Genomic DNA, 14,641 nt, shown 5'->3' with positions numbered 1-14,641 from the left:
ATTCAGGGACTTGCCCAATGTCCAATGTCATATGATTAATATATGTCAGAATCAGGATTTAATTCTTGGTATGTTGGACCTCTGAGTCCCAGCCCTTTATGATTATGTTAAATAACAAATGATAAATGGTATTATTGTATTAAAAATTTATAAAACATTTAAATATAATTTTTATAATATAATGACATTTATTTTTCCTTTCCTTTTTCAGATTTTTGAATTTTTATATGCTTTATTACGTATCTGTATTTCCCCATTGCCACAGCCCACTATAGGAAGTGGCATACATATCTGTGCATTAAACACAATAAGAAGCTTGGTTTAACTTAATCCCAAATTCACTTGACCATGGAAGAAGCCTTCTTTTAAAATTTAACACCTATTAACACTTGGGAAATGCTGATGAATAGAAATAAATCCTGATCAGAATTTTTTAATTATTGTCAAATTGTTTTAACATTTCATTTTTGTCAAGGAAAATAAATTTTAAGAAAATACATTTCAGAATTCGTGACCTAATTTTATTTTTAATTTTGAAAGTTTATCAATTGTCAAAGTCCAGGTGCTTAATCTTAGTGCTGTTTATCTGCTAAACATATTTGTCTTACGTGTACCGAGGATGGATTGCTCTTTATTTTATCAATATACAATGCCATCATTGAGTTGTGTGTTTGATTATTGTCTGCTAATTAATACTGTTATCTGGAAAATCTCTAAGAAATAACCCTAATACTTTCATAAAACACCCTGAAAATTTTAATGCCCATCAACTGTTCAGCTGCAATATATTTCATTCACAATATGGCAGGGCCCTCTAGTGCTCACGCTTGGTCACGTGCCCTCCAAAACTGCCTTAGAGGGGTAAATGTCACATATTGGATCATTTTACTCAGTCTTAGCTTTAAGTGAAATAGTCTATTATTCATAACATCACCTTTTGGAAAAGGAGTTTAGGCATGTCCAATATTATTCGAAAAAATTATTTTCCCCATGCTATAGTGGGAAATGTCTAGTTCATCTATTTTGCTCATAAAAGTAAATGAGATACTTGAGAACCAAGAACAAGAAGTTGGTTAAATTTCTTAAGTAATTCATATAAATGGAAGTAGAACCTAAGTCTTTTGTTCCACGGTTCAGTTCTGTGCCATGTACATTGGTCTAAGTATTTAATCCATGAAGTTTAAATAAAACTATAAATGTACATGTCCAGAGTTCTATATTCCTTTCACTGAATCTTTTCTGGAAGAATAGCACTCTTCTTTTTGGGAAATTTTGGACTGTTGGTTTACAAAACAGTACAATATTATCAGGCAGCACACTGCAGAGGGGGTTGTGTTGTACTGGAGTTTGATTTACCCTGCTTAAACAGTGGATTCTCTAACCAAAGTATCCATGGGCAAGAAGACCTGGTTTTATTTGCTTTCCAAAGCTGTATCACAGATCTAATAGGCAGACTGTAGCTCTTTACAGCTATAAAACCTTGCCCATTATTTATTATTATTTCAGTAGTTTTTGATCTTTCTTGCATACTTGATGTGGTAAGGTGTCTACATCAAAACAGTGGATCCACATAAGAAAATAGTACTAATTTCTACATATTGTTGAATAGCACCCTTAAATGATTTGAATTTTCTATTAATAAATGTGTTTGGTATCCATGTTTAGCTGTTACAGGGTAGGTCACCCAAGCCCAGCAAGTGGGAACTTCACATGGGCAGTGGTGGCGACATGGCCGAACTGGTCAGCGGGGGCTGTGATGATGAAGATGGTTGCAGGGGATCAGGAAGTGGAGAAGTCAAGAGGACACTGAAAGTCACAGACTGTAAGTGTATGATTCTAACACCACTTCTGAAGCATGGATTTGGAGACATAATTAAGGGAAATTATTACTATGAATGTAAAGAAATAATGGTAGTGAATTCAGAAAAATGCAAGAGGAATTGGAAGTGAAAATAAACCCATTTTTTTTAGTTATTCAGGACATGCATTCTTGGGGTTTTTGTTTCTTTTTAACTAATGACTTTAAATGGAAATGATATTTTTCTGTGAAAAACTAGTGAATGACCATCAGTTCTGAGAATTCATAGTTTTAAAGTGGGATAGTCTGTAGGGTGTGAAATAGCTAGTATGGTGGGCAGTAAATGTATCTTGGTGAAACCAGGATGTGTGAGCCCTACTAAATACTAACATTCTGCAATTTTATTATATTATCATGCCATTAGATAAATTTTATTAGGTTTTCATGTTCAAATTACAAAGAAACTGGTTAAATATATGGTTAGTTATGGTGAGAAACTACTTGGGTTTAACTCCTATGAACTGGTTCTTCCAAAAAAGATCTCACCAGTTATTCACATTGTTTTGATCATGTGGGTTTAAAAACCATTTTTGGTATTGCTGGACTGGTCACTATTACAAATGATAAAACTACCAAATAACAACAACCAAAAAAATCACCAGATGAATTTCCTTTCCTTGTCTTCACATACAAAATGAGGAAGGTAGGCTCTTCATTGTTATGTGCATGTATATGTTCACACAGGCAAGACAGCCAAAGTTATCAACTGAGAAAGAAGTGTGAAAGTTAAGGTACCCAGAGCAGCTAACTTTCAACTATTCACTTAATTCAGGTCATACCAAAGGGGATTACTTTATACAGTAATCTTCTGGATCTGTGCAGCCCTATCTGGAGGCTGGCCTGATAGTCTCCCTCTAAATCACAAAGGGCTGCTTTGGACCTGTTAGAAATGTCTTTTCATGACTTTGGTGGGAGAAGAATTCATTTACTTTTCAGTTCCCTTGTAGTAAATTTAGAACGCTACCAACGCTTCAAGCATCAATACCCCATTCCTTCTAGGATTTTGTTTTGTAAGGCTAAAGGAATGGAAGCTGAAAGAGGTACAAAATCAAGACAATATAAAGGTACACGTTTTCCTGTTAGAAACAGTAATAAATTTAACATAGAAAGTAAATAGATGGGGTTTAGTACACTGGAGTAGCAACTGAACAAATGACCACAAAATTCTTTGATGTATTAACACAATTTTCTAGTGAAGATTACACGTCTTCTACTCTTGTAGGAGCAGTAGGGATATGTGTTCTTGTTATTGGTACTAATATCATTTATCAGATTGATTTCTCTTGTTTTTCTATCTTTTGTTGTTTCGGCCAAAAAAAAGGAAGACAAAGCAAATGAAAAAGGGTTTTCATTAGGAAAAGAATATTTTTACTAAGAGTTAAAATGCCCTCCATCGTATTTTGGAATTATGATACATATCTATTAGCATAATATTAAATAATCTTTCATTTTCACTTGATCTTGAGTACTTATATGTACCATAATTTCCTTTCCATTTGAATATTAGCAGGATTTTAAGGCATTAAAAATTATTATGCAAAATAGCTTAGATTAAAATTTTTTCTGTAAATTGCGTGTGTGTGTGTGTGTGTGTGTGTGTGTGGAATTAGCATTTTAATAGGGATTTTTCACTCCTGAAGTTATTTATAAGCTCAAGAACTTGCTATGTATTAATAGATAATCTTTTCGGCTTATTTCACAAGAGGAGTAGAGACAGTGGAGGATATTCAGCTACTAATAGCTTTCTTACAAAACCATGCTTGTCAAGGTGACAAGAATGAATTTTTTACTTTAAAACTGCGTTTTCAATTATTGCTGAAATGGACAGGTATGGTACAAGCAACTATCCATCAGAATTGGGGAAATGTAAGAAATAGATGGTTTTCAGCAACTCCAGGCAAACATTAAAAAAAAAATCCACATCTGCTGTAAGTGGGTTGCGTATCCTGTTTCTAAAGGTTTATAGCTGTTGTCTTTCAATTTTTAATAAGTGGTTAGGAGCCTACTGTGGATAGCCTGCTGAAATAAAGAGGGACATGGTAAGTAGCAAAGCGTAGGTCACATTTCTATTTTTATAAAGCACTGTAATAGTTTACCTGTGTTTGGCTCGTTAGATATATTGCTAAAGCATTTTATGATATAGTTTTAGGTGGTCTTAATGACTTAAAAATATCGTGCTCTAGAAAGTTTATCAAGGTGTCATTTGTGTTAAGAATTTGAAATGCACCATTATTTCTTCTTATGTTTATTCTTTATAAAATACAAGTAGAACATAGTTCATTTGTCACTTCAAAATGTCTGATTAAAAATAATTATACATGTATGTTTTTATTTATAGCTATATATAGTTACAAGGAATAATAGTAATACTGTGTCTTGTAAATTTAATGATTTTGCTCCATTTATGCAAATGTTCAAAGCTGGTAAATATCTTACTAACCAACACTTGAACTGATTTTGTTTCTGTTTTGGTTAATGTTTACTTCAGACAAGAGGGATTTATATATTTCAGTGTGCAATGTTTTACCACCAAAATATTTATGTACCTCTTAGGTATCATTTTGTTTTCGTCATCGATGTTATCAAATGATTTACAAATATTTAGCTTTTAAAACTATCTCTATTTATATCATACCTGTTGGCTATGATTCAGTGTGAACTGATGTATTTATAATAAAAAACATCTATACTATGTAATGTTCACTCTTAGGAAACTGAAAATACTTTCTTATTTTAGTAGAGTGGTTTAAAAATCCTAATATTACAGAAATTTTTTCTATATTTTTATTGCATCGAATTTGGCTTATAAATGTAGGTATGGTTATTTCACTAGTACCTTGGAATAGCAGGGTTGGAATGGCTTTGAACTTTCATTTCCCTTCATCTTGGACACTTGCCATCCTTTCAAAGTAGCTAAGGGATGGTAGGTTTTAAACGCCAGTGGAAGAAACAAGTTCTGTTCTTGTAGCCATGAATAGCAAAACTGCACTCACTACCATCAATACGTTTCAACTATTTGACTATTCTTATATCCCCAAATTCTGTTATTTTCAACTGTTATAAAGCAAACCAAAGTGCCACTAAAGAGAGGCCATAGCAAAACTATCCACGTGTAGTTTTGAAAATCTGCAGTATCACTGCTTGCAATTCTTATGTGATGTTATAATTTAAATTGCAGTAACTCCGATTTTAACAAAAACAAAGAAAAAAAAAGTGTTAGCCGTGGTAAGTGTTTTTGTTTTTTCTTTTTTTTTTGCGGTACGCGGGCCTCTCACTGCTGTGGCCTCTCCCGTTGTGGAGCACAGGCTCCGGACGCGCAGGCTCAGCGGCCATGGCTCACGGGCCCAGCCGCTCCGCGGCATGTGGGATCTTCCCGGACCGGGGCACGAACCCGTGTCCCCTGCATCGGCAGGCAGACTCTCAACCACTGCTCCACCAGGGAAGCCCTGAACATTTTGATCTATGTTTTGCAAGTGTCTAATACTGAAGGGTCATGATAAAACCATAGAGAAATGCACAAGGAAACACGTCCTGATCCTGTTCAATGTTCAAAGTTGTGAACACTTTGAAATTGTCATCTACCACAGTTTTTACACTACTTATGAAAATTATACTAAAGACAAATGAAATATATATCTAAGATAAATATATTTTAATTAGTATATGATCATTATGAATATTATTCTGATTATACATTTCCATTTTGGTTTCTAAATAATTGAGACATACTGCCTGCTTGCTGTTTTGTTAACAAGATTGTGTAATAGAATCTGGATACCTGATGAATCATCTAAAATCATCTTTCATCCTCTTTACTAGCTATATATCACAGTCATGGATTTAAATAATAGAACTGAAATGAAAGAATTTGTCCTTGAATGCCTAAGGAATGATTTTCATTGCTTTGGCTTAGACACAGAACTGATGTTAAATCACTGAGGTGAGAAGGGGAGACATTAATTAAAGCTTAAGGAGCCTCCTAGCATGCATTCCGGATCAACCAGCTATTCTGTAAATCTTGTAACTAAATCTATACCACACCAGCGGACATCGAATAAAGAAATTATGGTCTCTGTTGACTAGCACAATGCTAAGTATGACTGTGTGATCAATATAGAGAGTAAAAAATGAAAATTTTAGAAAATATCCTCAGATACATTTGATCATGACTTGCCCAAAGTCATGTAGCTGTCAATATAACCAGAAAAAAACCATATTTATATATAACCATATCCAGGTCTATTTTTTATATCATTTTGTTGCAAATAAACAGAATGATTATTGAAGTTGCAATATTACCCTTCAGTGAGGATGAATGGATAAAATGCAGAAACAGGTTAGGTATATTTTTAGCTCTTTAATCACTTCATTTCCTCTAATTGTGTAGAAAGAGTAATTTCATATAGGTTTTTGACGAATTAAGTGCTCATCTAACTGTAAATAATTAAATAATAGAGCATGTGATCTGGGCTCAGAGGTTCTCACAGCCTCTTGTCATACAAATCATGTGGAATTCTTGGTAAGAATACGAGCATCATACAGGAGGTCTTATGTGGTGCATTCCTTATGTGTTCCCAGATGATGATTGCTGCTAGTCTAAGGACTATACTATGAGGAGCAAAAATGTATGCCCTTCTTCATTGCATCCCTTCTTTATTAGCATCTCTAAAATGAGCTTCTATTAAAGGAGCATGAACATTTTTTTTTTACATCTTTATTGGAGTATAATCGCTTTACAATGTTGTGTTAGTTTCTGCTGTATTACAAACTGAATCAGCTATATGTATACATATATCCCTATATCTCCACCTTCTTGCGTCTCCCTCCCACTCTCCCTATCCCACCCATCCAGGTGGTCACAAACCAGCGAGCTGATCTCCCTGTGCTATGCGGCTACTTCCCACTAGCTATCTATTTTACCTTTGGTAGTGTATATATGTCCATGCCACTCTCTCCCTTTGTCACAGCTTACCCTTCCCCCCGCCCATGTCAAGTCCTTTATCTACGTCTGCATCTTCATTTTTGTCCTGCCCGTAGGTTCTTCAGAACCATGTTTTTTTTTTAGATTCCACATATATGTGTTAGTATACAGTATTTGTTTTTCTCTTTCTGACTTATTTCACTCTGTATGACAGACTCTAGGTCCATCCACCACACTACAAATAATGCAATTTCATTTCTTTTTATGGCTGAGTAATATTCCATTGTATATATGTGCCACATCGTCTTTATCCATTCGTCTGTCGATAGGCATTTAGGTTGCTTTCATGACCTGGCTATTGTAAATAGTGCTGCAATGAACATTGGGGTGCATGTGTCTTTTTGAATTATGGTTTTCTCAGGGTATATGCCCAGTAGTGGGATTGCTGGGTCATATGGCAATTCTATTTTAGTTTTTTAAGGAACCTCCATACTGTTCTCCATAGTGGCTTTATCAATTTACATTCCCACCAACAGTGCAAGCATGTTCCCTCTTCTCCACACCCTCTCCAGCATTTATTGCTTGTAGATTTTTTGATGATGGCCATCCTGACTGGTGTGAGGTGATACCTCATTGTGGTTTTGATTTGCATTTCTCTAATGATTAGTGATGTTGAGCATCCTTTCCTGTGTTTGTTGGCAATATGTGTATCTTCTTTGGAGAAATGTTTATTTAGGTCTTCTGCCCATTTTTGGATTGGTTTGTTTGTTTTTTTGTTATTGCGCTGCATGTATAATTTTAAGATTAATCCTTTGTCTGGTGCTTTGTTTGTAAATATTTTCTCCCATTTTGAGGGTTGTCTTTTTGTTTTATTTATGGTTTCCTTTGCTGTGCAAAGGCTTTTAAGTTTAATTAGGTTCCATTTGTTTATTTTTGTTTTTATTTCCATTACTCTAGGAGGTGGATCAAAAAGGATCTTGCTGTGATTTATGTCATGGAGTGTTCTGCCTATGTTTTCCTCTAAGAGTTTTATAGTGTCTGGCCTTACATTTAGGTCTTTAATCCATTTTGAGTTTATTTTTGTGTATGGTGTTAAGGAGTGTTCTAATTTCATTCTTTACATGTACTTCATTCCTTTACAAATCTGCCCAGTGTTCCCAGCACCACTTATTGAAGAGGCTGTCTGTTCTCCATTGTATATGCTTGCCTCCTTTATCAAAAATAAGGTGACCATATGGTTTATCTGTGGGCTTTCTATCCTGTTCTGTTGATCTATGTTTCTGTTTTTGTGCCAGTATCATACTGTCTTGATTACTTTAGCTTTGTAGTATAGTCTGAAGTCAGGGAGCCTGATTCCTCCAGCTCTGTTTTTCTTTCTCAAGATTGCTTTGGCTATTCAGGGTCTTTTGTGTTTCCATACAAATTGTAAATTTTTTTGCTCTAGTTCTGTGAAAATGCCTTTGGTAGGTTGATAGGGGTTGCAATGAATCTGTGGATTGCATTGGGTAGTATAGTCATTTTCACAATGTTGATTCTTCCAATGCAAAAACATGGTATATCTCTCCATCTGTTTGTGTCATCTTTGATTTCTTTCATCAGTGTCTTATAGTTTTCTGCATACAAGTCTTTTGTCTCTTTAGGTAGGTTTATTCCTGGATACTTTACTCTTTTTGTTGCAATGGTAAATGGGAGTGTTTCCTTAATTTTTCTTTCAGATTTTTCATTTTTAGTGTATAGGAATGCAAGATATTTCTGTGCATTAATTTTGTATCCAAATTCATTGATTAGCTCTAGTAGTTTTCTGGTAGCATCTTTAGGATTATCTATGTATAGTACTATGTCATCTGAAAACAGTGACAGTTTTACTTCTTCTTTTCTGGTTTGGATTCCTTTTATTTCTTTTTCTTCTCTGATTGCTGTGGCTAAAACTTCCAAAACTATGTTGAATAATAGTGGTGAGAGTGGGCACCCTTGTCTTGTTCCTGATCTTAGAGGGGATGGTTTCAGTTTTTCACCATTGAGAATGATGTTGGCTGTGAGTTTGTCATATATGCCCTCTATTATGTTGAAGTAGGTTCCCTCTATGCCCACTTTCTAGAGAGTTTTTATCATAAATGGGTGTTGAATTTTGTTGAAAGCTTTTTCTGCATGTATCGAGATTATCATATGGTTTTTATCCTTCAGTTTGTTAATATGGTGTATCACATTGATTTGTGTATATTGAAGAATCCTTGCATTCCTGGGATAAACCCCACTTGATCATGTTGTATGATCCTTTTAATATGCTGTTGGATTTTGTTTGCTAGTATTTTGTTGAGCCTTTTTGCGTCTATGTTCATCAGTGATATTGGCTTGTAGTTTTCTTTTTTTGTGACATCTTTGTCTGGTTTTGTTTTCAGGGTGATGGTGGCCTCATAGAATGAGTTTGGGAGTGTTCCTTCCTCTTAAAGCAGCACAAACTCTTATAAAACACTGCCTACATTTGTAAATTAGCATTACAAGAAAGCATCATAGGCACCAGGACATTAAGGACTATAACAGTTAGGCTGGTAATGGTGGCTTACCGTATATGATTTTTGGTAGCAGTCTCAGTTTGATTGTTTTCAGCTTTGAGTTTACTTTCTTTTTTAATTTTTATTGGATTATAGTCGATTTACAATGTTGTGTTAGTTTCAGGTGTATAGCAAAGTGAGGCACTTTATGACACCAAAGGAAAGGCACTTCCATCTTTTCTCAGGGTCTGAAGGCGTCAGATTACACTGGCTTCAAGAAAACTTCATCTTGAAAGAGTACCTATGTTATCTCAGCAGAAATGTTTCATCTTCATCAGCTCCTCCAGATTGAAATGAACACTAAAGAAATATCTTGCACTTTCCCTTTATCACGTTACATTCCAACAGAGAGAAATCAAAGTTTCATGTGAACTAAGAGAGAGGAGAGAGGGTATCGAAATGGTACATTTGGAAAACACTCTTTAGAGAAGACAGGAAAAGGGCAGTCTGGAAGCAAATAACATTTGACTGCAGTGTTTATGAGAAAGTGGCATTGGGCAGGGTGGACACATTATTTGGTTTCAGCAATTGACAATAGGGAGGGGAAGGTACACTGTGAAGAGCAAACTCCATGAACAAAGACACAGTGGGGTGGGGAGAGGGGGTAAGGAGCATGCTCACAGAGGAACAAAGTTATTCAAATTGTTTGAAAAAATATTGGAAGTCTAAAAATGGATTAAAAATGTTACAACGGTTTTGAGTTCCAGAGTGAGAAGTTTGTATGTAATTTGGTAGGCCAAAAGGAACCATTAAAAGTTTTTCTGTGCGGTCATTTTGTTTCGTATGCAGTTATTTGTACTAGCAATACAGTGAACTGATTAAGAGAAGAAACATGTACAAATAAGTTACTTGTGCATACATCTTGCACAAGTAACTTACCACTTACCTTGCACAAATAATTGTTCTATGCCTGAATTTCCTTGAGATGGGGATAGTAACAGTACTCTCCAAGAAGCATCCTTGTGAGGATTAAATGACTTCATCTATAGACAGCATTACCGTAATGCCCAGCCCACCCCCACCCACTGAAACAAAAAAATAGTTCAGTGAAATACATAAAAAGTTTTCTTAATTGCTTCCATGAACTAGCAAGAAGAGAGGAATCTTCCATAAAACTAGGTGAAATCATAACAATAATGTAGAGATAAAGATAAATGTAGAGATAGAGATACAGATATAGTGACACACACATGCACACATACAGTTTAAGCGAAATAATAAAGTAAATTTTTATCTACCTCTCCTCCCAGTTCAAGAACAGAATATTTCCATGCCTCTCTGAAAACAAACCACTCTGGGAGTTTACAGTGATCATAAGCAGTATCTTGCTGGATTTTTCTGGGGTTTGTACTTTATTATAAATGGAATTATATAGTCTTTGTTGTTACACAGTGTGTTCCTTTTGCTTCAGTGTTAAACTTTTGAGGTTCACCTATGTTGGGTGTATATCTACTAATTCATTTTCACCAAAGTATCATATTCTAATTATGAATATACACACCCACTTATTTATTTTATTGTTGATGGATATCGAAGTTGATTTCAGTTTTTGAATATTGTGAATAATGTTGCTATAAACCGTCTTAAACCATCCTGATGATATCTCTTAATGCTCATGTGTAAGAGGCTCTGCAGTGTATACCTAGAAGTAGCATGACAGAGAAACAAAGCAGAGTATGCATAAGTTTCACTTAAGCTTTACTGGGAAATGTCAAACTTTGTTACTGGTTAACAAAGTGATTGTGTCAATTTATATTCTCACCAGCAAAAATGAAAAGTTCATCTTGCTCCCCATTTTTGCAAAAACTTTTTTTTCCACTCCCACTACTTTTATATATCTGTCCAAAGGATGGAAGTGGACAATATTTTATTCTATATTAGTTCCTATTCTCTTAATTGTACTTTTTTCATAAGTATATTAGATTCCTCATATACTTCCTCACCTGAAATTTCTTTTATATCAATAGCCTTTTTCTCTTCTGCAGGGTTATTTATCTTCTTTGACAAATGTTCTCTGGACAAAGGTCAACTTCAGTGATCCGCTTACCTATTCTGGTTATGACCTTCAAGAAAGGCAGGATAGATTCTTGAATTTTTCTTTTTATTTAACCAGTTTCAAGAAAATGAATTCCTTGTCTTTCTCAGAAGGTGACCAGTTCTTTTAATTTTTTAAAGTATCATTTTGAACTAAGTTTCAAAAACATTTGTAATGCTTATTGAAGTCCAGATTGTCCCACATTTTGCCAACTGACGCTTCTTGCATTTGACTCTTGAGTCCTTTTGACATGATCCTCAAAATCTTGGCCAGTTTCATTACTTATAGTATAACAAGGAATTCCAAGCTGAGCTTGTACATTATCTGTCTTAGATACGGAGTCAGTCATTTTTACATGACCCCCTTATTTGCTTTATTATAAAATGGTTTTTCATGACCACAGTCTGGGCACAAGGCATGATCCTCAAAGGTACAGGTCATAATAGAAATAAATATCTCATAATTACTCATTTGCTTTAGTCTACATTAGATGTACCATATTACAATAATACTAAAAATACCCCTACCAATTATGATTACTAAAATCAGTTACATTTTTGCCTATTTTATCATATTCTATCCCCATTTTATGGTGATAATAGATATAGATATTAATGTATATCAGACAGCCCTATGGATATATATATATATGTATATATACAGATATATGTATCTATCTATATACATATATATAGATACATATATATATATATTTATATACCTGTATTTCCTTGGCAAGAAACTATATCAATATAATACAGATACAGATATATTTAGGTCACCTACTATATCCACTATCTATTTGATGCTTACTACTAGTTCTTATGTCAAAGTTTCTCTAGTGCATTTCTTAAGAAGGACTGATGAGGAAAACATTTTACAAGTTTTTACTTGGTGATAAGAGTTTGTACCCCTTTTACATGAAAGTCAATTTTGCTAGCTAGAAGAATGCAGGCTCACATTTTCTTTCTTTGCATTTCTTCACTATACACTGATGTCTATTCTGGCAGAAAGCATTACTGGCAAAATGTCTGACTATGTTCTAATTTTCTTCCCTTTACAAGCAACATATTCTTTTTTCTTTCTTTCTTTTTTTTACCCTTTCAGGGTCCAGCAATTTGTTTTCTTTTTTTTTAAACTGCAGTAATTTTACTAGAATATAGCTTTCTGGGTAGTTTTAAGTGGACCCTCTCAGTAACATGGTATACTTTTAAAATAAGTAATACCAAATCTTTTTTTAGCACACTTTTGCTGAATTATAGTTATAAGTAATTGTTCTCTTCCCTTGTTTTGATTTTCCTCTTCAGAAGCACCTATTGTACATTTGTTGAATTGTATTTGCTTATTTTCTGTATATTCTCCAATACCTTTTATCTATTCTTAAATTTATTTTTGATTTTTTAAATCCACCTCCTTTTCACTTTCTGTTTCTCTTAAGGTATGAATAGGGATTTTCTTTTACTGTTACACTGCCTCTAGATTTTATTTATTTTTAAATGAATTTTTCTTCATTTTTTTTTGAAGTCTCTAACTTCATTTCTGAATTTTTAAAGTTCTGACTTATTTGGTGTCTTGTATACTTTTCTTGATAACTTTTAGCTCATTTAAAATGGTATGTGAAATTTTGGGTCTGGTTTTCTGGTGTGCTTTCACTGTTTGTAGAGATGATAGTAGAATACTATTTAACTTTGTATGAAATTTGGTCTTGATCCTTTTCTGTTGCTTATTTTTACATAAATTTAAATTCCCTAAAATTTTAGAAGGAGGCTTGGTTCCGACATATTTTCTAAATTTACTGAATTTCTAGTCCTATTATTTTCACGTAATGTTAAATAATGTATGTGGTGGTTTGTTTTCTGAGATATTCTGGCTCTGTTCCCTCCCCTGTATTTACCCATCTCTTTTCTTCCCTAATTCTCCATTGTCCTTATCCCGTTAATTCTGAATTCTTCTAGCAGTTTCTCTTCTGTGTGGACCCTGAATGTTAAGGAAGACTTGCCAGATTAGTTTTGGGAGTTAAAAAGGTTTCAGAGACTCCAGACCCTGTAGTTTTATGTCAGCGTCCTTACACTCAACCCCTATTAAGAGTGAGCAAAGAATCTCCCATTCTCTGCTGTTTTCAGACTGATTTCTAGTGAATACCTGTTGGCTATTTGCATTCTTCTGTTTTCAAGTGTGTAACTTGCTCTGTTTCTTCCCACTGCTTTCTCCTGCACACATGGCGATAGCATGTAGGTTTTGTGGCTATTAGTAATTTGTCCTCACTCATTTGTATGTTGAGGTTCATGAGGGTAACTCATGAGATGGGTTGGAAGTGGCATTTATGTGATTTTGATTTTACTAATTGTTCTGCCTGTTTGATGTAAGGATTTGGGAGTTTCCAAGTTATGCTACAATCACACTGCCAGCTTCCCCAGACCTTCCGGATCATTTAAAATGTTTAAGAAAACAGTGATGCTCTTGTTTCTCTTTGTTTTTCTAAGGAGAAGAGACCATTTCAGTGTTGAGAGCTTATGAGTAGTTGAACAATAGCTTTTAGTTATTTGTCATTTCAGACAGCCCATTTCAGTTCTTCTCGGGACACCCAGATACTTTTGACCAAATTAAACAATTTTATTGTCTCCCATATCTTAGTGAAATGAGTGGAGGTACTTAATTCTTCTATCTTTCTTAAGACATATACTTTAAAAATTTAAGAAATTGTTATGGCTATTGGGCTGGTTATTTATCTGTTGTGTTTCAGCTCTAGGTAACCTTTTAAATTGTTCTGTGATTATGCAAACTGCATTTCCCAAACTCTGAACTAAATTCCTAAACTACTTGAGATCTATAAATTATATTTCCCAGATTATCTTGCCAGCCAGTATACTGTTATTTTTCTGCCAATGGGGTATACTAAAAGAAGATCAAAAGAAGGGAGAGGGGAAAATACATCCTGTTTCCAGTTCTTAACAAGATTACATCAACAGCATAGTGTCAGTCCCCTGCCTCCAGGTACTTTTAGCATTTACAGCAGCAACTATATTATACTCCTTAAAGGGACCTGTGCCAGCTCACTTTGCTTCGATTGATAATCTGACACCAGCAATGTGGTGCCCATGGACGTCTGAACATCATCCAAGAAGACCTATACTCCCATTGTCCATCCTGAGAAGTAAAATTCTCTTTCATTGCCCAGGTTCTGGTTATTCTACCTCCTGTCCTTCAACCCTAAGAATGGGAGCTACTCCCCATGATTACCAATATCTATGGTCTTCTTCAACACCCTCTTTTTG

At 34.6% G+C, this 14,641-nt stretch overlaps 1 protein-coding gene across 1 annotated transcript in view; it reads left to right on the top strand.

Moving 5' to 3' along the window:
* Nucleotides 1-14,641, top strand: part of GPC5 (glypican 5) — a 1,347,921-nt gene that overhangs the window by 637,823 nt on the left and 695,457 nt on the right. The window contains exon 7 of the mRNA XM_029210190.1: nucleotides 1,666-1,822. Within this exon, the coding sequence (XP_029066023.1) occupies nucleotides 1,666-1,822 (157 nt within the window). The remainder of the gene's footprint in view (nucleotides 1-1,665; nucleotides 1,823-14,641) is intronic.

This window comes from Monodon monoceros, unplaced genomic scaffold (assembly GCF_005190385.1).
Source record: "Monodon monoceros isolate NGI ecotype Baffin Bay Population unplaced genomic scaffold, NGI_Narwhal_1 Super_Scaffold_8, whole genome shotgun sequence".
Classification (NCBI taxonomy): Eukaryota; Metazoa; Chordata; class Mammalia; order Artiodactyla; family Monodontidae; genus Monodon; species Monodon monoceros.
This window is presented reverse-complemented; position numbering and strand designations above follow the sequence as displayed.